This window comes from Leguminivora glycinivorella, chromosome 22, assembly GCF_023078275.1.
Source record: "Leguminivora glycinivorella isolate SPB_JAAS2020 chromosome 22, LegGlyc_1.1, whole genome shotgun sequence".
Taxonomy (NCBI): domain Eukaryota; kingdom Metazoa; phylum Arthropoda; class Insecta; order Lepidoptera; family Tortricidae; genus Leguminivora; species Leguminivora glycinivorella.
In genome coordinates this window covers 3,618,421-3,641,661 of record NC_062992.1, presented here as the reverse complement: position 1 = coordinate 3,641,661, position 23,241 = coordinate 3,618,421, and the positions used below count along the sequence as shown (strand labels likewise).

General features: G+C 38.5%; 2 protein-coding genes across 3 annotated transcripts in view; one reads left to right on the top strand and one right to left on the bottom strand.

Moving 5' to 3' along the window:
- The window catches only part of LOC125237702 (nucleolar protein 4), a 297,005-nt gene extending 286,774 nt beyond the window's left edge, over window positions 1–10,231 (top strand). For both annotated transcript variants that reach the window (XM_048144860.1, XM_048144859.1), the window contains 5 exons: window positions 3,842–4,071; window positions 6,914–6,994; window positions 7,738–7,811; window positions 8,671–8,763; window positions 9,597–10,231. In XM_048144860.1, the coding sequence (XP_048000817.1) occupies window positions 3,842–4,071; window positions 6,914–6,994; window positions 7,738–7,811; window positions 8,671–8,763; window positions 9,597–9,811 (693 nt within the window). In that variant the 3' untranslated portion in view covers window positions 9,812–10,231. The remainder of the gene's footprint in view (window positions 1–3,841; window positions 4,072–6,913; window positions 6,995–7,737; window positions 7,812–8,670; window positions 8,764–9,596) is intronic.
- A 6,375-nt stretch (window positions 10,232–16,606) lies between these two features.
- On the bottom strand, window positions 16,607–20,194 carry LOC125238074 (trypsin delta-like). Its single transcript, XM_048145363.1, is given in 6 exon segments — window positions 16,607–16,821; window positions 17,301–17,371; window positions 18,896–19,054; window positions 19,726–19,752; window positions 19,754–19,820; window positions 20,190–20,194. Coding segments are annotated over 6 exon segments (522 nt in total). The 3' UTR covers window positions 16,607–16,628.
- Window positions 20,195–23,241: the final 3,047 nt, after the last annotated feature.

Here is a 23,241-nt window from a genome sequence, read left to right as displayed (position 1 = left end):
TTATTCTTATAAAAGTAATGCATAAGATAACTATGATGCTTTATGCCTCATAGGAGCATATAATAAAACGTCTATCCAGCAAACAAATTATAGCATTTTATAAAGTGTTTTAAAGAATTAAAGCAATACATTTTCTCTTATACAATAATTATAAAGGCATTATTCTTGAAAGTGTCGTATTAAAAGTTTTTATAAAACTTGATTCGTCATTTTGAAAATCCAGCGAATGTGAACAATCTGATCCCAACTTATCGATTAGTGGTTCCGTAGAGGATGCCATTATGGAATAATTATAAGAATATGCAGGCAAGCAGCAGTGACAGTAATACAGGTATATCGTTAAATGATGAATTGAGTTTGGATTTAGCTTAATAATTATATTTTTTGTTCTTATTTAAGGTAACTGGTCCATTGTTTCCATGTTTTACAATGTTTACATTATTAAATAGAGTGTCCACCGGTTATACCAGACTAGCACTCGGAGGTGGCCAATTATACATAACTGAGCGTATAAGAGACTATTACCAAGGCACTCAGTTTTTTTATCCATCAGTACCTACTAATATTAATTTTTAAGATTAACTTTATTAGAATAAGTTCCAAAAGTGTATTCCTTACTTTATGGACTTTGGTCTGAAATAAAAAAAAATCTTTTATTGCGGGTTATCATTGTGAATGTTGGACGATCTGAATAAGTGAATACAATGTTCGGCTATTTTAAGAAGAAACCGATTTTATATGTAGTCCTTTTGGGACTAAGACAGATTAAAATTGAGGACAAATAAAGACAAACTCACTGTTTTTAAGATATTTATTTATGTGCAACGAAACCAAACCGATACAAGTAACTTTATAAGATTAATATTTTCAGTTCTATTGCTCACGATGTTGCTGTTTCAATGAGTCTACATACTTCAAAATATTAATATATTCTTCAGAGCGCCTACACGGTGGTAGAAATTGTAATTAACCTATCAGTAAATTTTCAAAATAATAAGTAGTTTCTTTTATCGAGGTCTTCATCAAATTCACAAAAGATATATTGATTTTCGTTTTCTTGTTTTGAATTATCAGCGCCATCTTTGCTTGGTGTGATTTTCTTACAACCTAAACTATTTCCTGCGTCCTCTTCCATTTTGCATGTTTTTTGATCCACCACTCCTGGCTTATTTTTGGGTGTAAGTAATGATTGTGACTGATTTTCTCCATCAGAATATGTGCCGTTTTGTAGTTCATCTGTAATAAAAAAAAATATTTATTTGAAGTCTTAGGCTAGGCTGTTTATAGTTATCGACACAAAGTCCATTGTGATGGCGGTACTGAAATCGTCTGTGGTTTTCAATAGCACTTACTTACTAAGAGGAGGAGAAGAGTTTGTCATCTTCACGTCACTAAAAACGGCTGACTATGTATCTCATCCACAGATTCTGTAACAATAACCATAATAATAAGTATCAAATAGAGTATTTGACTCAGCATTTACAATAAATCAATAGGAAGTAATAAAATAAGGCACCAGAAGATTAAATATTCCGAAGCACAAGTTTGTTTTAAATTGAAAATTCTAGGTATAACTTCCTAATGAAATATTGAAAATATCAGTATTACCTGACATGCTGCGGACTACACGGTTTTATTTTGTTCTATGCCGGTTAATCGAACCAAACCTTTATCAAAGCGTTCCCCAAAATACCGGTTTAAAAAGAACGGTCTTTCGAACAAAAATGCAATTTCAAAGTTTTGCGCCAAGTACATGATAACTAGACAGCGGATTTCAGGTAGCGATTAAAAAATTTTATGGATATGACTAGTGCAATTTTTTAAATACATGTCATGTGGTTTATAATCTATTATTATTACCTACATCGCACACCACAAACTTCACTGAATAATTAGATTAAATTAATGTTATTTTTTATTTTATAAATTAAAGTATTTTATTCTAAATAATGGACTTTCAATTTAAATATATATAAGAAGCGAATTATTTTCGTTTTTATATTCTTTGAGCCATAATAGAAGTTTTTACTGTGCAATGCGCAGAAGAAATATTAAAGAAATAAGTATAAATAAATATTTTATTTTTATTTTTATTTATTATCATTATAATTTTTGCCCAATATTCACAAAAGCATCCAAAAAGGGTTTTACTTTTATGTTCCCATACATTTTTTCGTGTGTAGAAAAAATAATAAATATTGTATGCGAGTCATATTCATATTAATATTTAAATCGCTACCTGAAACCTGCTCTCTAACGATAACGTTATGAATTTTTAACTGGTATCCGTTACAAATATTTAACTAGATGGTAAGGTTCGGGATTTCACTAATTGTGAGAAGGAACCCTAAAGATATATAAAATGGCGAATCTTAAGTAACACCGGTGGCTATTATAAAGTTTTTACTCTTATAGAGTATTTGTAAATGATGTGCTTACTGCTTTTACTCTTATAACAGCCTTGCTCAAGACATGTCAAAATTAATTAACCGCATTTTTAGTACAAAACCGTTGAAATACAAGGGCGCATTAATAATACAACACATTTTATATCACATTTCACCATGAAATTGGATTCCCACACAGTTTTCATAATAAATAAGCAAATAATTGTAATATGTAAAAGTTAACTTACCGTTTACTAACTTGCAAAATGGATGACTTGATGATGATGTACACATAAATCACTACGAAAAGCACAATAAACTTTTAAAACAGCATCCTGTTTCGCCGTTATGAGTTTTACTCCCTTATATCTGATGATCACAAAACGTGTACAAGAGCTATTGCCCTTATTAAAGCTTTGAATATGATTCTTACAAGTATAATTGCCTTTATTAAAGCTTTAAATATGATTCTTATTAGTACATTAGCCTTTTAAAAGCACTTTTGTTGCCATTATAAGGTTAACTTTCTTATTGCATGCCATAATAAAACACGTACAAGATAAGAAAGCTAATAATATAGCAACTACAAGGGGGATATAAGGTTTTTGGCCTTATAAGGTGTGCCCAAATGCCCTCTTGTAAAGGGTTTACAAGGTTATTATAAGAGTACTATTTTTGGCATTATAAGCCACTATAAGACTAATTTTTGTTAGTTGAGGTATTAGCAAGAGAAAGCAGGAACATATGTGCGAAATGTCATTTGATATTTGCCAGTCGCTTTTCGGTGAAGGAAAACATCGTGAGGAAACCGGACTGATTCCAATAAGGTCTAGTTACCCTTCGGGTTGGAAGGTCAGATGGCAGTCGCTTTCGTACTAGTGCCTACGCCAAATCTTGGGATTAGTTGTCAAAGCGGACCCCAGGCTCCCATGAGCCGTGGCAAATGCCGGGATAACGCAAGGAGGATAATGATGACCAAGAGAAAGCAGGAAATAGTTTTTCTTTATGGTTTTGATGTCGCAGGTCTGTCTCTTACGAATTTGCACTGCCCCTAGTTCTCATTTATTATAAAATGTCAATTACTATTCAGAATAGATACTAATAGTAGTCATATTGACAGTAACATATTCGACTTATATTGCCCGGGATATAGACCGTGATTACCTTTTTGATTTTTGTCGAGCTCCCGATATTTCGACGCAGTTGCATGTCTATATCCCGGTCAATATAAGTCTAATGAAAATAACTGTGAATCATTCAAAACTCTTATAGTAACACATTCAGCATTTCACCGACCCAAATACTCATTAAAAAAATATAATTCTTAATTTATCGATAAATTCAAATTATTGAAATACTGTTGTCATGTCTCGCCATGATGAAGAAAATCCTTCTTATCGAACACAAAGACCACCAGGGCAATAAAACTAACTTGTCTTGTCTTTCATCCCCAGGCCATAGACACGACAGCAACCTCAGCCGTCGCCTCCTCATTCCTGAGCCTGTACAGCGGCATCAGCTCAGCCCCAGCCACCTCCACCAACACCACATCCTCCTCGCACAGCAAGGCCGCAGCCGACACCACGAGGCCCTCAGTCAGCCCCACGCTGGAGAACCCGCTGCTGAACAATAATAGTCTGAAGCTGGATAACGCTAATGGAAACGCTGGCAGTAAGACTGCAAGGTGAGTTGTCTTTTGATATCAAAATCAAAAATCAAAATCAAAATATTTATTCAGCAAATAGGCCACAGGGGCACTTTTACACGTCACATATACATTTTAGAGAGGATGGATGAGAGGAGAGTAACGAAGAAAGTATATGAAAAAAGAGTGGAAGGGTCAGTTGGAAGTGGAAGACCTGGGCGAACTTTTCTTGTTCAAATCGGGGAAATATTGCAAAAAGGCCAGGTCAGAAGTACTCGAAACCGACGAGCGTGTATGAGAAACGTTATGAAAGTGTGTGAAGCGAAAGTGATTTGTCAGGATCGTAGTAAATGGAAATCCGTGATCTCTGCCTACCCCTCTGGGAAACAGGCGTGATTGTATGTATGTATGTATGTATGTACATAATATACATTTTAACATATTTTTTATATTTGAATTTAAATTACACAATTGATACAATACTAATTTTACCTAATGTATAACTCTACTACAATTTATTAGAGATGTATAAGGTCTCTTCAAGTCGAATTACAACTAAAACTACACATAATATAAATAACCTAACCACAAAATTAAAATTTTTAAAAACCCCCGACCGCGACATAGTAGACCGATTTTCATGAAACATGTCTAAGAACACTCCCGACTAACTCAGCTTTCAGACAAAAAAACGAAATCTAAATCGGTTCATCCGTTCGGGAGCTACGATGCCACAGACAGACACACACACAGACAAACAGACAGACAGACAGACGGACAGACAGACAGACACGTCAAACTTATAACACCCCGTCGTTTTTGCGTCGGGGGTTAAAAAAGTACAAACAGACATAAAAATCAAAGTCTAAAATTACTTTAGAGGTACAAATGACTCTAAATGTCACAACTTAAGATAACATGTAAGTATACTTAATCTATAGTTATATACAGAGTGGGGCCTGTAACAAAGGCGAAGAATTGAACTCTAGTCTATTCTCCTTATACTGATCAACATTTGTTCGGCGACTTTTAAAAATAACTTTAATTTTGATTTTTATCACCCTTGAAAGTTTTTTCTAAGAGGTAATGTATTGCGAATTCTGTTAAGTCTAAAGTGTGACAGACAACGTCAATGACAACAATAATGGCGTACATTGAAGCTAATATTTATTTTATATGAAAAATTTAAAATTTAAAAACTTCATAATTTTTAAAAGTCACTGAACAAATGTTGATCAGTATAAGGAGTACAGCCTACAGTTCAATTTTTCGCCTTTGTTACAGGCCCCACCCTGTATATTCAATAGTTTTTAACCCCCGACGCAAAAACGACGGGGTGTTATAAGTTTAACGTGTCTGTCTGTGGCATCGTAGCTCCCGAACGGATGAACCGATTTAGATTTAATTTTTTTGTTTGAAAGCTGAATAAGTCGGGAGTGTTTTTAGCTATGTTTCATCAAAATCGGTCCACTATGTCGCGGTCGGGGTTTTTTTCAAAATTTTAATTTTGTGGTTATTACAAGAGAGCAAAGTTTGATAGTCCTTCGGGTGCTTACGTTGAGTCAATGCAAACGAAAAATTATATAATACTCGCTACGGTCTTGAAACTAGTTTCGAATCTTGAGCGTAGTAGGGAATTGGAAAACTCAAAGACGCACACATTTCGAAAAGACACCAGCGTGCATCTCTTCTTAATGCTAACAAAGAGGATAGAGTATTAAAGAGAGTTAGCGCCAGTTGCATCAGCCACATTTGACAGACACATAATCGTCACGCAGCAGAGGTCTATGGAACTTCGGATCCCATCAAGCGCGGATCCAGCTTTATGCCCAGGGGGGGGTCACGTGGTAAAGGCCCGGGGCCCCAGGGGGGGGTCACGTGGTCTATTTGTATGGCCAACTTAGGCTCCAGGGGGGTCATGACCCCCATGACCCCCCCCCCTGGATCCGCGCATGGATCCCATACAATAAAATTTAACGAATGCTCTAACGGTGACAGACGGTTTGGTGCAACCGGCGCTTACTGTCAAAGTAAAATGTGTAATCACAGTGCATAGACTGCCATCTCTCGACACAGGCTTAAAACTTTTGAACCTCAGTTTTGACAATTTGGCCCATATTCTTAGCTTGATATGTTTTAAAATGACAAATATTAATATTAGCGCCATCTAGCTGAGCGTACCCCAAAGGTGTAATGCCATCTAGGCCACCGTACCTTTTTCTGTATGGTACTGAGGTACGTTTTTTTCTTAGACTATATCTGTCTATACGAAGTTATATATGTCTTTGATACTAACTACCATTACTAATATTTGACGCGTGATTGTCGCTAGATGTCACTACAAATAACCCGCATTTACTGATGTATGGAGTTACAACTCTTCCCTTCCTCTATGGTTGAAAGTTACTTTTGTAGCTAGCGCCAAACATTTGGGAACTACTAGTTAGGTCGCCATTAGGTGTCCACCCTAGAATTTAAATGATCATAGATAATTAGATATACTTGCTGTGGTCTGAGAGCCAGAAGCAATAGGGTGAATCAACTTTTTCTTGCCTGTTATTGCCATAGTTACGGTCCCCTGAGTAACGCTGGTTTTATGCAAAATGATGCTACTTAAACTATGCAAACATGCATTTTCCTGGTGTTAACAAGCCTTTTCCTTGATTTGCCACATACAAACATGGACTACATACATGCATGCTTGCATGATTTCAGTAGCATAATTTTGCATAAAACCAGCGTGACTCAGGGGACCGTAACCATGGCAATAACAGGCAAGAAAAAGTTGATTCACCCAATGGTGACTTGCTAACTACTACTACTAGGCGGGTCGTATGTTTGTTTACCACCGACGTAAGATTAAAAATATGATATTTTCCAGCCCCGCTTCGTCTCCGGCTCCGCTGTTCAGACCGTCTTTCCCGTCCACGTTCGGGACACCGCAGACTTTCGGACGCCAGAGGTACCTAGTCATCTTTAGTAGTATTTAAATCATATGGCCACTTTCACAATTTGGGACCCCCCCAATTAGCGTAAGTTGTTAACAAACATTAAGTCACTGTCAGTTTTGTGACGATAATTAAGCATGAAATTTCAATTAAAATATTGTTTTTGTGTTAATTAATTACATAAATTTTAAGCGATAATCTTGAGAATAAGAAAAAAATAACTTTTTAGACAGATTTTGTGATTAATTGTCGTCACAAAACTGATAGCGATTTAGTTTTTGTTAACAACCTACCTTAATTGGGGGACCCAAATTCTGAAAATGCCCATGTAATATGATGAAGAATTGTAGACAAATATAGCACTTACTACAACATACTACAGAAAAGTTCATAAAAATATAAATAAAATAAAGTTATAAACTGAAATAGATACCATACACTAAAGAAAAAGCGATCAACCCCATTGGTGGCGAAGCCGGGAATCGAACCCGGGTCTCCAGCTATCGCGGCTGACGTGCTAAACCACTACACAATCTTGACCTCCGAGGTACCCGTCGAAATTTCTCTAGTGTATGTTATCTCTGAAGGCTTGGCGCATTTGACCAACTCTAAGGATCTCAAATAAAGTTGTTCTTGGCGCCGTGGACACGACTAGTAACGATGCCTTTAGATGTTCTTGCTATTTAAAAAAGATTATTGTTAATCTTCATTTTGCAATAGCAATATAATATTTACTTATGTTGCCATTAATTTTCAGCACCAACACAAATCCGGCCACAGCTTTGTCGAGCAGCGCCCTCTTGTCCACGTTATCGGCGTTGCCTCCATCAGGTAACCATTTTACATCATCCATAGCACAGTATAATAAACAGTACTATCGTACAGTATGGCTACTCCCTGCTTCCCTCTGAAAGTGCCGCCCACCCGCTCTCGGCTACCCTACCGCCTGTCAAGAACGCGGCCAGTCGACCTGTCTTATCTCACTCACACTAGCGTGATACGCGTTCGCCTACACGAGTTTAGACTGTGTGCGTTCCTTTCATATATTTGATCGCCATTGTCCGAGGTGTGTCTATAGCCAGCGAATTTTTCCACTATTATGGATCTAACGGATCCTAGCGCCATCTAGCACACTTAAACGGCTACCTCTTAGTTAGCTACCTCTCCGGTTAGTTGTCTAGTCACATGATCGTTTAAATAGTTATCATCGGTTGCATCACCAATCACGGTGTAAAGATGGTCAGCAGGGTCTCATTTCTCGAAACTACAAGTTACGATTTACAAGTGTAATTGTCAATGTCTAACATGACAAGTTGAAAAGTGACTTCCGCTTGTAACTTTCAGTCTTGAGAAATGGGCCACTGGGGCCCATTTCGCACGTCGCCCCAGGTCGTATGAATATGGGGATATGCTCTCATGTACTTCTTCTTACTTCCTGTGGCGCTACTGGCGCTACAACCTTTTGTGGGTCCTGGGGCCCATTTCTCAAAGATACAAGTTACAATTTACAAGCGGTTGTCAATGTCTAATATGACAAGTTGGAAAGAGACTTCCGCTTGTAACTTGTAACTTTCAGTTTTGAGAAATGGGCCCCTGGCCTCCTCTACAGTACTTATCCATTTGCTCCGGTCCTTTGCGTCCTTCCTCCCTGCGCTTATTTATTCATCTTTATTTTTTTATTTATTTGCAGGTGTAGGCGTGAACGCAGCAATGGCAGCGTACCAAAGCGCTCTGTTGTCCGCTATGGCCGCGCACACACATTCCTTCCCCACCAATCTATCCGGTGAGTTCCATTGTTATTGAACCGTCTGCTACTTACTTTAGGTGGATCGATCGATCATATATTTTTGAAGTTGTCGGCATGTAAAGATTTGAAATTTGTATCAAATCTTGTGGTTTACAAACTTTACAATTTGTTGACGCTATGCTTGATCGTAATAAGTGACGTTTTCTCGTATAGTACCTTATTGTCGCTGAACTTAAGTCCGTTTTCACATTATCCGATCCGATATCGGATGTCGGAAGGATTTCAATAGAAAAAAATCCAAGATGGCGCCTGTAATGTATGGAATATCAGTCCGACATCCGATATCGGATCGGATAATGTAAAAACGCACTTAAGGACGCACTCCGTATCTTTATAGGGTGTATATGTATAGTTCGAAGTACTAAAATGCTCGGGTAATTTCGAAATGGGAATCTTGACATGATAGAAATAATGGTTATTTTTATGTGACTTTCGAAATTAGACGTCTTTCGAAATTACCCCAATGCGCTCTACCTATTATTAGATTTATAGGTTAATACAATACTACATTATGGTACCTTTCGCTTGAGATCGGCATAAGGTTCATAAATTGTTAAGATCATAAGACAATCAACCTTTTCATCGAGCTGTCTTAAAGTAAAAAATATGTAAACATCGTCTTCCAGCAGGGTTAGCACATGATTGCCTCGAGATTAAGTCACCGCGAGATAGACTACCCGTTCTTATGTCATTAATACCGTTATAAAAAGACGTGTCATCTATCTCGCGGCCATCATTCAGGCCTATAGAAATTCATACTTTTATCATGATACTTCAATCGGCCCACAATTAACTAACGTGTCCTTCAGCGCCAACAGACCTGTCCCTCAAGAGCCCGGCGCCCGCCGCGTCCGCGCACGCCGCCGCGGCGCCATCTCTCGGCAGCAAGCCGCTGCTCAGCCACAAGCTGTCGGGCGCGGAGGTGGGCGCCGTGCGGCAGCTCATCACCGGCTACCGCGAGTCCGCCGCGTTCCTACTCCGCTCGGCCGACGAGCTCGAGGCCCTCCTCCTCAACCAACCCTAGGACACGCCCAAAACCGACCTCGCCAGCATTTTCGGCTTCAAATTCGGATACTTCTGAACTGTGCTAGTACAAATTGTGATTAAAATTGGGTGCGGTTTACGATGTCGTGTCAATTTTTAGGCGCTTTTAGTTCGCGTCCTCGGATTTCGGTCTCGTTTTAGGCCGGTTTTAGTGTCACGCGGACCGCACCGGACTAGTACATATGTACAGTAAACGACCATAAAAATGCATATCGGTCTTTGGGCAGAGACGATTAACGTCACATAAGCAAGAAAGCCCAACCCAATGTGTACTGGGTTTCTTTGGTCATGAGCAGGACCGCACCAGATAGTCTAGAGAAGCTCACAATCACGGGACGCATGGCAAGCAAGCGAAGAAGTAGAAGCATGGGTACACATTGAGCAGACAGAATAACGTCTGTGACAAAGACCACATTACATGCACCACACAGACTAGCATATAGCATAGCATAGCATGCACCGTGTCCAGGATCGAGTGGCGACAAGCGGTGAAAAGTGTCCACATTCGTCACGTCCCTCAGCCATGACGATACGACAAAGAAGAAGAAGCAAGAAAGGGACAACGCTCTACGGAGACAAGAAACCGATGAGCATTTTTTATGGCCGTTTACTGTATTATATTCGGAGCGTTTTAGAGTGGCGCAAAATCAACTTCATACAAATTGGTCTTGTGGGTCGCTCCGCGCGGACGGTCCGCGTGACATCAAAACCAGCCTCTAAGTTTAGATTTGTGAGTTTTGTCAAATATTTGTGCTGTATTTTCCAGTTTAATGTGTTGTTGGTTAAATGTAACCGAGTTGCTAGAGTAGTTCTACTCGGCTATTAATTATAGACAATTTTATCGGTTAGATATGGAACATAAGTTTCTTCAAGCATACTACTAGAAATAATTCATTGCAAGTTGTTATCTGTTACAGTATTACGGTTTTTTTTTCGATAATAATCACTGTAATGCATGTTTAAACTAAATATTTTTATCGTGACAAAATTAACATGTCAGTAATCTTGCTAACCCGTGTTTCTGAAGTCTCTAGGTGCTCCTAGGAGTTAGCAGGGTTACTTACTTTTGACTTCTATGAAGTTTTTGCGCAAGATTTCATACAAAATTTGGAGTCGTATGAAATCTATATGAAAACTTGTTCAAACACGTCATGCTGATCAACCATTATATTGTAAAGTCAAACTGTCCTACAAATTAAACTATAGGTAAGCTCGTCGTACAAAGCTGCCATATTATTATAAAAACACACACTAAGTGTTGCCATTTGAGAAATTACTCGTTGGAAGAGTACAAAATTATTTTTGTGTATATTTAGGATTAAGAAAAAAATCAGGGAGATTTTAGATATAGGTTAAAAATTCGATATCTTGCCCGGTGCGGTGAAGTACATTAGGGTTAAAGACAAAGTCGCTTTTGATGCGGTATGTTGGCTAGTAAAGAGACGTGTAGGCAGCTTTTGTCATAAAAAGTACTTAATAATATACGGAGAGGCCTAGCCAAGGCCCAAATGTCCTATCATTTCTATTCTTCGGATTTGAAACTTCACTCTCAATGTAAACTACGACAGAGTTTAAATACTAGGTTTTAAAGTGGCATTCTAGACTTAAGAAGCACGAATTTATTTGTTGTTTTGTATTTATACGATTAGTGGTCTAGTTGTATTTATGTGAGTAATATATTCTTATTTATCTTTCTTTTTCAAAGCTTATAATGTAGGTCGGGTCGAATTTTGGTACCAAAAATTCGAAAAATGCAATATCATGCCGCTGAATTTTCTACTACAGATTCAAATGTCGAAATAACAATTTAGTTATGATTCATTCTCGAAAACTAAAAGTGATGTATGTATTAATAATAATAACAAATTAGTTCAACTATCAATAATTCAATCGATACCAGACCGATCCTATTTCTCGTAACCAAAACTACCAGTGGCCTATTTCACAATAGTGACAATTGTCGCCCGACATTGACACTTTGCCGTTTATTGCCTATCAAGGAAATATTGACGCCTAGTACAAGTAACAATGTTGCTTATCTAGGCACTGGTCCCACCGCGAGCTATAAAAACGAACAAAAGATAAGCACTCCCGTGCAAATAAAAGAGACACGGCGATATTGATAGCTCACCGCTGGGCGAGTACCTAACTATAAACATCGCCGTGTCTCTTTTATTTACACGGGAGTGATTATCTTTTGTTCGTTTTTATTATAGCAGCCGATAGCTCATAGTTTACTAGCTCGCGGTGGGACCAGTGCCTTAGTTATCAACCCAGAAATAGGCAAAGAAGTGTTAAGACGATACGGTAGGGGTCAATTCTCCATACAAACGCTCTCGACTATTTCCTCCCTGGTTTTTGAAGATAGAGCAATGATTTTTTCAACACAGATTGTTATTATTTTTATCTGTGTCGGACCGTTTTGATTTTTTTGATATTCTGCTTTTGAAAGACTCTAGAGTCAGTCAAAAATTTCCAAAAACATGTTAAACAAATTAAAAAAATGTGGCGCGAATGTTTATGGTCCGATAAAAAAATGAATTACGCGCCTTTTTCTAGTGACAGACTTGTTTCCCCAGCTAACCCCAGTTAACCTACGTAGTGGTTTACTAAGTTCCTTGTACCAATCATCGTCAAGGTTACCTGGGGGCCTACCGTGAACTCTGAAGTACGCGATTTGCGGGGCATCTTTGTCTTTTACTCCAATTAAGTCGTTATTTACAAAATTTGGTCTTCGTGGTAGGCCCTTTAGCATCGCAGGAATCTTGGTCGCTATCTGGCTATTATCTATTTGTTTGATGCAGTAAGGTCAACCGGTGTCATTGTGCCTGCTGCATGGGGTTAATGCGCCTTCTGAAGAACTATTAACGGAACATTTAAGAACTATTAGTAACGACCCTCTATAACTTATGTTCAAAGTATGGTTTAGCATATTTTAGATGTATACGGGTTAAAATATATTCCGTTTGGAAGATATCTTAAAAAGACATATTTATCCCTTCTCAGGGCCTCATAATGGTACAAACGGATATATCCCCTCGCTCGCGTGCAATGTCTAAGGTTAAGGTGGCAATGTGCGCCTAAAACGGAATATCTCGAAAACTACCGATTTGCAAGGATTATTTATAGGATTTACAATCTTCATACTAAGAATCGTACCTCATTCTTTTAGCGCCACCTATCAAATACTATCATAACTACACTGATGATGCCTACAAATAATTTTTCCCCTCACTAGCTCGGAAACACGTGTTTTGTCCTTTAATACCAGCGGGTAAAAACGCATTTTATCCACTAGTGGGTAAAGTAATTTGACGAATAAAGTCAAATTAACTGCTTTAAAATTGATAAAAGTAGGTGAATCAAGTAATTAAGATGATTTACCACCTGTGGAACTACTGGAAGCAGTGATAAACATATTTTTTGCGTTGTAGTTTCCTCGCTATAGTGAGGGGAAAAGTTTTGTGTTACACTCGGGTGCAAACGTATTTTACTTCTCGTGTGTTAAAAAACTCGCAAGTTCAGGATTCTATTCTGGAACCACTCGCTTCGCTCGTGGTTCAACTATAGAATCCTTTCACTTGCTCGTTTTTCAATTCCACACTTGGCGTTAAAATACAACTTTGCCCCCTTGTATAACAAATAACTATTTTTTCAGAATGTGTATTGACGTGATATCATGATTTTAAAGTAACTAACAACACGCAAAAATATTTGGGAAAATATGATTTTGGCCACTTCTAGGCTGCGAACAGCGCCATCTAGTTTTAAGCTTAAAAGGCCAATACATTTCAGGGGTACGCTTTTTTGTATGGGCTTTGTCAGTCCAGTATTAAATCTTTCTTGCTAGTAGTGACATCTTAGATAGGTAGAGATAGTTTTCGAGATACTTATTTTTTGATAGGCGCAGGCGCACTTGACCGCTAGGCGTCACCTTAACCTTACTGCGTTTATACATATCGTCACTACTTTTAAAAAAACTTATCTTCGTCTGTCAATGAAAATAAAATTGTAGTAAGTATGTATGAAATGCATGCATATAGACTTACTGCGTTTTAACTTTGCGGAACAGCGTGAGATACGAGATTTTTTAAAAGTACCTAGTGACGATATTCGCTTTGCTCAGTACAATTTTTAAGTTCAGTGTAAATCTATTTGTTACCATAGGTTTTATGGCCAAGTACTATAGGTAGGTTAATGTTAGATATTGCTTACGATTTACGATATAAGACTTCCGTTTCTCTTGAAATATTTTGATTACAAAAAATACCTATGAAATTTTCGGTTAGAAAATTTTCAGATTTGTAAAATATAATGTCCATGCCTGATACTGTTGATATCTGAATTAAAGTAATAAGGTCTGTTATTTATGGTATGTCATAAATCTGCTACTAGTAATGATGAAAAATCACTATCTCCAAAAAATACCAATCGGACAGTTTCTAAGTTTGGCCTAATTTTTTTTTTTACATAATTCCCAGAACCTCGTACTTAATATTATTATTGTATTGTATTGTAAGATGTTTTGTTGTAAAACTTTATGCGTTTAGTTGTCCGGCCAGTCTAAGTTCTTAACTAGATAACTTATTGAGTAATTTTTGAACAGGATTAATAATAGAATAATTACACACGTACACGCTTATTATGTTGCGAGATAAGTTCATAGCTGCAATACTTTTAATCAGTGACAAGTTTTTAATCTGTAGGTAAATTAGGTTTCATTTCGACTTTCAATCTATGCTACAGTGGCTTAGGGTTCCAATTGGTTGACAGTACTAGTTCTCTTCACTACATAGTATAAAACAAAGTCGCTTTCTCTGTCCCTATGTCCCTATGTATGCTTAAATCTTTAAAACTACGCAACGGATTTTGATGCGGTTTTTTTTAATAGATATAGTGATTCTAGAGAAAGGTTTACATGTAGGTATAGTACCCGTGCGAAGCCAGGGCGGGTCGCTAGTTAGAGATAAGACAACAAGTTCGAAACGCAACGCGTACGAATCCTCATAGTAATGGGGTTGCAGAAACGTATGTGTCACTGATCAAAAGTATTGTGCAGCCAACAAACTGTATAAATACGTTTAAAGTTTTGCCATTTTTCTCAATAGGATAACGCTTTCATGCCAGTTTAAAATAGAAATTGTAAATTCACTTTTGAATATAAAATTGCCAAAGATTCGAATTGATTTGTATTTACTTGATTGTACCTATGGAATTGCTGATTGGGTGTTGATCATAAGTTAAGCTAAGTTGTTTATAAGCTTGATTTCGTTGAATCATTCCAATATTTTTCTAAAATACATAATTTGGTGCGAGATGGAAGCTGTAGTCAGTGTAAATGATGAAATTGTAAAAAGTATGTTTAGAGTATTATAAAAAAGTTGATTACAAATAATATGAGAAGTTGATGTTGGGAACGAAAAACGAAAGGGGCGGCGCGTGCGTTGAGAAAATGAATTTGTTAGACATTAATATATATTATTATTAGAGATGTATAAATGGTTTACTATTATTATTGGTTCGAGAGAAAATACAAAATGGAGAAAAATACAAATGGCGATTGTTACTAATTACGAAATGAGAATTTAGTTATAATTTTTGCAATTTCAAAATGTGAGTTTTACAATTTTGAAGAGAAAATATTAAATATGCTCATATACAGAATTTCCTGTTTTATTTTGTTCCATTATATTTAAGGTGTAGATTTTTATTGATCACAGTATAAAGAAAAAATAGAACTTTTAAATAGAAAATTTGACCCAAATCGCAGTCAATGGGCAAGATGCCCAGAAGGCTGGCAGCATCTCCACGCTGTATGGCGATACTAATTCGTTGCGCGAAATACTGGCCAGAGTGGCCAGCCCTCTGGTCGCCTGAGGTCTCTATAAGGCGAGCCGACAAATCTTTATACAAATGGCGTGCACTTGGCCCCCATGGCCCGAAGGTGTCAACGCCGCAAAAATGTAGCTGGTTCCTGGTGTAGATTTTCCAATATTTCCTAACTCCCCAGAATTCAATTTTCTGATCAGGTGCCGTAGCCGAATGGCATTTCTCCGACGCGATACGAAATTTTATTGGGTATTGCTGGTTTTTTTGTTTATTTATCTTATACAGTTGCTATTAGATATATCCGAGCGGACAAGGTGCTCATAAGTATCTGAGCACGCGCAATAAGGACGAATTTTGTTTTAATTTCAAACGGAACACCATTTTAATCATAATTATGATAAGGATAAAATGAAATGAAATAAATGTTTATTCAAAACTAAAACTTAAAACTAAACTTTAACTTCTGCCAAACCAGAGTATGGTTTGTTGGCAGACGAGGCTCCTAATACATAAGGTTCTATATCTACTTATATTATTTACTAGCAATGGCAAACACGACAATACAGCACTGTAATATCTTGTTTGCCATAAATGATACAGTTGACATACGTAAGATTCACTACTATTATTACTTATTAGTTTTTAGATCTACTTTGCACTATTGCGTACCTATTCTATTCTGTAGGTACTATTACTATACAACTTTATATCTACACATTTCTTAATAATATATTACTGTATATAATATATTTCTGTATAATGGAAGCCTCCGAAGCCATATACTATTGTTCTTGTATGATGTGTGGTGTATTTTGTTGTTGTTGTTTTATATTTTGTGTTGTGTTGTGTTATGTTGTATTTCGCTATATTCAGTGGTGTTGTATATTATATTATGTTCTTGTTACTGTTGTTAGGACAGAAGAATCGAGAAAAATAAAACAAAAAATCTTCATAAATGATACAGTTGACTAATACTCGGGTATCTCCCCCTTCTTCTCCCCCGGCAGTACAATCCTCGTGCGGGGGCGGATGGGCGGCCGGTCCAGGAACGGGCTAATGCGCTCGTCACCCATCAGCTCCGACGTCGCGTTCACTATAAAGTCGATGTTGCTCCTCTCCGCTACGTACGAGAACATTGCTGGGAAGCGCTGGGTTCCGCATCTGGAAGAATTTTACTGCAATTTTCTGCTAGAGTCCAGCACTATTACTATACCGAGATATTTTTCTGGCACGAACGAAGTGACACTAGTGACTTCCTTCCGATATTTAGTTCATCAGTACCATGACGAACCATGACGAACAAGTACATAATAATACAACCACCATCAGGTGTTAATTTATTTTTTACTGTTTTTCTATCCTTATAAAATGCCGACTAATCGACCTTTTTTGCCGACTAGTCGCCGACTACAAAAAGAGGCCGGGTAGTTCGATTTCCCTACTGTCGGTACATCCCTACTATTGAGTAATTATTGGGTATCAGCCTACATTGTATCCCAATCCCACTGCTGAACAAAAGCCTCCCCATTTATTCAACAGTAATTTGGGCATCTTCTGGGCGAGCTCACTCCATCGTAGGTCACGTTTTTACCTTTGGCTAGTCTGTGGTCAAGAGTAATAGGATACAAATTTAAACTTACAACTTTCGGATGCCCCAGGACGCTAAACCCCAGAGGATCCCGTCGCTCACTGCTGGCGCGCCGGTATCACGCTACACCAAATAAAACAACATTAGTCCTAGCTATGACTAAACTCATGTTTTACTGGTGGGGAGAACAAGTACTCGGGGGCTTCACATTACGCGGCTGACATCCTGAACCTTACCTTGTTCTAGTGGCAAGGGCGATAGCCACGTAAGCTCTTGTCAACTACGCCACAGTATAATAAAGAATACTATCGTACAGTATGGCCACTCCCGATCCCCGCTGAAAGTGCCGCCCACACTCTATCAGTTACCTCACAAATACCGCCTGTCAAAATCGCGAACATTCGACCTGTCATATTTCTCTCATAACAAGCACGCGTTCTACTACACGAGCTTAAATTGTGTGCTAGGAACACGCCTCTTTCATTATATTAGATCGCCAGTGTCCGAGGTGTGACTTTTACGCTATCGTTCCGATAAACTACACTATTACTCCGGTCAGCTGTTCTATCAGCTCGGTCAAAGATTGTATGTAGAACTCACAGTGTGCGACTGCTCGAGACAGAAGAAGCTCTCGGGTTTCTAATGAGTTGGTAACGCGCATGTGACACTCCTTGAGTTTCAGGCGTCCATAGGTTATGGTGACCGCTTTCCATCAGGCGGACCGTATGCTTGTTTGCCAACGACGTAGTACAAAAAAAGGGCCGAAACGCTTCATGTATTGCACATTCAGTGTCAGTCGCAACTGGCGGAACAAGGGAGTGGCCGGGTAGTCTATTGGTAAGGCCCTGGTTTCTCTGGACCGTCACACGCGACCGGCGGCGTCTGGATGTGCGTCGCACGCTGTGCCACACGACGTCGGTCGCGGGTGCGTGGGATTTCTGACTCAGTAGCTCTGGTAGACTGCTTTTTGAACTGTTGTATTGTGCTCTGAGCAAAATGAATGCAAAAATACTTACATTGTAAATTCTTAGAGGAAGAAGACTATACGCGATTTAATCGGTTTCCATAGTTTTATTTCATGAGTAACTATCGCGGTAAGCGAAGAAAATATTAAGAAGAAGATGTTTATGATATATTGCTTTTATCCAAAAAAAGAGAAACGATATTTTTGTATGAAACCTGCAAAAAGAAAGTGAAATTTTTAACTTGGCACTCAGACACTTGCAGTGTAGTAAAGAAATATTTACGTCGTAAATATTCATCATTATCTTTAGTGAAATCAGTCATTTTCCATATCAAGACGCCACCCGCCGTCCGTTGCTATTCTACAAAACGAATACAGACCGTCGCGTGCGGCGTGTGACCTTCGCCCGTCGACCTACCCGCCGCCGGCGACGTTTCAGAGAAACCACCCTCAAACATTTCCGAACAACACATTCGAACGTCGTCGGTCGCGGACCCGCGTCGGTCGCCAGCCGCCGGCGGCGGGTGGTCAGAGAAACCAGGGCCTAAGAGGTTAGTCGCTCTGGTCTACTACGCGATCATCTCCGGTAAACTACACTATGAATCTGGTCAGTGTTCTATCAGTTCAGTCAACTACGCTACCGCTCCGGTCAAAGATAGAAAGATCTAGAAGTAGGTACTCACAGTGCAAGGCGCGCGGCGCCCTATCTGCTCAAGACAGAAGAAGCTCTCGTGCAGCGGAACGGCGAATCGCTTGGTGATCTCCGCGCACTTTTCATCTGGCATCAGTTTCATGTATAGCACTTGCAGCGTCAGTCGGAGCCGGCTGAACACGCCGTCACGCTGGATAAGAGATAATGTTCAATATTATTGTGTATTAGTCTTCCCTAACCTATCAAAGAGGAATCGGCTTTCGCCAACCAAATTGAGTGATTAATTGCCTACGCATGTTTACAAGACAGTCTATTAGTCTGTTTTAGATCTGTATGTTCCTAGTATGGTCTGTTTTGATCTTGTTATAAGTAGTTTTAAGTTTAGTTTTAGTTTTAAGTTTAGTTTTAATTATGGGTGCCCTGAAAATCAGTGCCGTGTCTCTTAGACACGGTCTACGCTGAGCGGCATCCTATTTGGTATACCGGTTCACTCTATTTGTATTGTGTTGTACCTATACTGTTCTTATACCAAATAAATATTTTTTCTTTCTTTCTTTCTTCTTTCTATTAAAGAGCACATCCGCATCCGTGTTTCTTTGAAAAATCGCGTCGCTACGTGGTCGTAGTTACTCATCTACATACTAGCCCATACTAGCCCATAGTCCAATGGTGTGAGAGACAAACAAGTTGCGGCGACCAAGTCGCCCGTAGCCTGTAAGCGCATAGGCGCATAAGCGTGTTCATACTAAACAGCGATTTTTGGTGGCTAGAAGCGATTCTTCGTCAATAGGTTTGGGGAAACATAATGTATTCTATACCAAGTGTCATGATTCATGAAATATGTTTATGTTAAGTACCTACCCTTTCAGAGCCGAAACTGGTGACCCAAGGCGTCGTTGAATGGTGGCAACATCACTTTGTTGGGAAGGTCCACCGAGTGAATAGCGTCTGAGAACCTGTGTATGACGAACCAAATAGAATACAATACAATACATTTATTTGCAGATGTGACGCAAGTGCGTAAATTTGAATCAATCCTACAGCGCTCTAACGGAGTTCCAAAAGTCAATCGTATGTCGTATATTCGCTACGTGCAAGACTGGTGATGCTGCCTTCAATTTGTCGGCGTTTCCATATTAAATTGTATGCAGTCAAATTAGTTCTAACAGCCGTCGCTAGCTTTAATCAGCGCTACTCTATCACGCACGCTGCCAATATACAACTTCTGATCTCTCTATGGCATTCGGCCCCAGAGAGTACTCTCTATCGCATCCATCATCACCTTATAACATAGGTACTCAACATGTTCACGGACGTCTAGTAACGTCATCTATCATAGACCAAAGGAAATAAATGACTACGCGTATGCTATAGCATACGTCTCCGTGTTAAGCTACTTATTAGAAAAGTTCTCACCTAAGCTGCCTGTCCAGTAACGCCAGAGCGATGTCATTCTCCGGCAGTTTGCGTATGCTCCAATTGGGGTGTTTCCTCACTTCTGCGATGTATGCTATCTGGCCCCCGGTGTCGATGCTTAACGCGCCAGCGCGGATTTTCATCCGGCTTATGGATTTTGACCTGATTTTGATTCAATTTTAATATCATTCTAACGCATTCACTGCCACCAACGCAGGTACGCGTTTTCGTTACTTTCACCCAGTGGCCCAGTGCCCTCAACGCACAGACGCGTTCATAGTATAACTTTCATCCAGTACCTTCGACGATACGAGATTTGCATTTTGAAGTGTAATTAGTATGAACTCATATGTGCGTTGGAGGCACTGAGTAATAGTCGGTTGAACTCACATGTGCGTGCAGGGCACGGCAAAGTGTGGCACCTGGCGACTGGCCAGGAAAAAGAGGGTGGCAGAGAATTCGTTAATACCTAATACACTAATTATATCTATGGAGAAGTGTTGATACACTGTGTTATGTACTTATCTTGGGGCGAATGACTCCCTTTAGGTACGATTCGTGAGGGTTGTTAACATATAAATGTCAATTTTAACACATGTCATTAAAATTCGAAATTAAGTTAGCAAATTTCAATTTCTGGTTTTGAAAGGGATAGCAAACGCGCTTGGGGTGGGGCACGTAAGATATTTAACTGTTTGGAGAAGTCGACTCCACATGCAGTCCACATAGCTCATGATTCCTCACTTCTGTGATGTACCTATCTGTCCGCCACTGTCGATGCTTAACGCGTCAGCGCGAATTATCATTTTCATATTTAATTATTTACATGACACATAACGATGAATTAGAGTTTTTAGATGTATTAATCGCTAGTAATAAATACCTATATGGAACCCTAACAATCGATTTCGTGGATTTTCTGTAATATAATCATTCGGACAGTGGTTCCCGATACGCAGTATGTCGTTTTTTTTTTATACTACGTCGATGGCAAACAAGCATACGGTCCGCCTGATGGAAAGCGGTTACCGTAGCATATGGACGCCTGCAACTCAAAGAGTGTCACATGCGCGTTGCCACCCCATTAGAAACTTGTACACTCCCATTTGCTGTGTTAAGTATAAGTACACAGCAAAAAGGAGTGCACAAGTTCTAAGGAGGGTTTGGGTTAGAGATGGGCCGAATATTCGGTAAATATTCGGTATTCGGCATATTTGGCAAGTTTTTCAATGTTCGTATTCGGCCGAATAGTTCGGTTATATTGCCGAATATTTACCGAATAAACAAAGTAAATAAATAGCGTAAGTTGTTTCGTTTTTCATCGGATAATGAGATCCTATTTCAGCATTCTCAGGAACCACCAAAGGGATATAAAATGCGTTAAAATATAAGTACCTACAATAATTATGTAAAAAATTAAAATAACGTAGCTTAAGAAACGAAAACCAAAATTTTCTTATGCACTAAATTATAGGAACATTAATAAGTACAGGAACATTAGTAAGTGTTAGTTTAAGTACTAACATAGTAATTTAAGTATTTCTGTAACTAACATACTATGGACTGTATTGTCTGAAATAAATGATTTTTATTTTATTTTTATTTTTTATTTTATTTTTATTTTATTTTTTATTTATTTTTATTAAGAGCCCTTTACCCATTACCAATCATTGAAAAGTTTTTAACCCTAAGCCAGGATTTAAAATATGACGGAACCGAATATTCGGCCGAATGTTCGGTTCGGTAACAGCTGAACCGAATGTTCGGCCGAATATTGAATCTCGAATGTTCGACGCCGAATATTCGTATTCAACTCAAAGTCCGTATTCGGCTTACTACCCATCTCTATTGATTGGGTATAAAATAATAATAATAAAATTGCCGACGACTTGTTCTAAGAAAGGACAATAGACGTGAAAGTTATCAAACAAAAGAGACAGGTGTAATTAGTAAAATTCTTAAGTAAAGACTAAAGACTACTAAGAATTCAGATTTTGTTCAGCGTATAAACCTATTTCAATCTGTTATGCCGGTTGCTTTTAAACCCAAGAAATGACGGAAATGTTCTTCAAGTTAATTAAAATTGTTGATTAGGTACAGCAAGGATTGTTTATATAGGATTTACATCCTTCATACTAAGAATCGTAAGTACCTCGATTTTTTAGCGCTACCTATTAAATAATATCATAACTACATTGATGATGATGATGCCTACAATTTTTTTTTTTTCAAAATGTGTAGGTACTGACGTGAATTCATTATTTTAAAATAAAGAAATACCTATGTCATTTGTTCTTATAAAAAATAAAAACAGGCAAAAATATTTGACGAAAATATGATTTTGGCCACTTCCAGGCTGCGAACAGCGCCATCTAGTTTTAATTTAAGCCTGAAAGGCCCATGCATTTCAGGGGTACGCTTTTTTGCTTTGTCAGTCCCGTAATTAATCGTTCTTGATTACAGTAAAGTAAGAAATGTGTCAGCCAAAGTTAGCAAACATGTTATTTGAGGCTTTTTTTTTATTTACTGGGCAAGGTATGTAAAATACTATTTTTCTGAAAAGCGGAGAAAATCACATCTCCTTATAGGTAGATGTCGCTATACGCCACCCTAAGCCCGTTTTCACATTATTCGATCCGATATCGGATATCGGAAGGATTTCATATAAAAAATCCAAAATGTCGCCTGTATTATCGGTCCGACATCCGATATCGGATCGGATAATGTGAAAACGCACTAAGGCGCTTTGGGACGTGGAAAGATTCGCACGCAACCAGGCAGGCCTCCATGGCCTCCTAATTAGTTTAATTATTCGGTGTATTGGCTTAAGCTGTGATGCCGTGTAAATTATTTGAAATAAATGTTTAAATGGCTGACTTGGTCATAGTGACGGTAAAGCCGGTGGACGCAGGTTCGAGTCCTGCCGGAGGAGTGAGTTTTCCATCTTCCCTTTAATTTAAA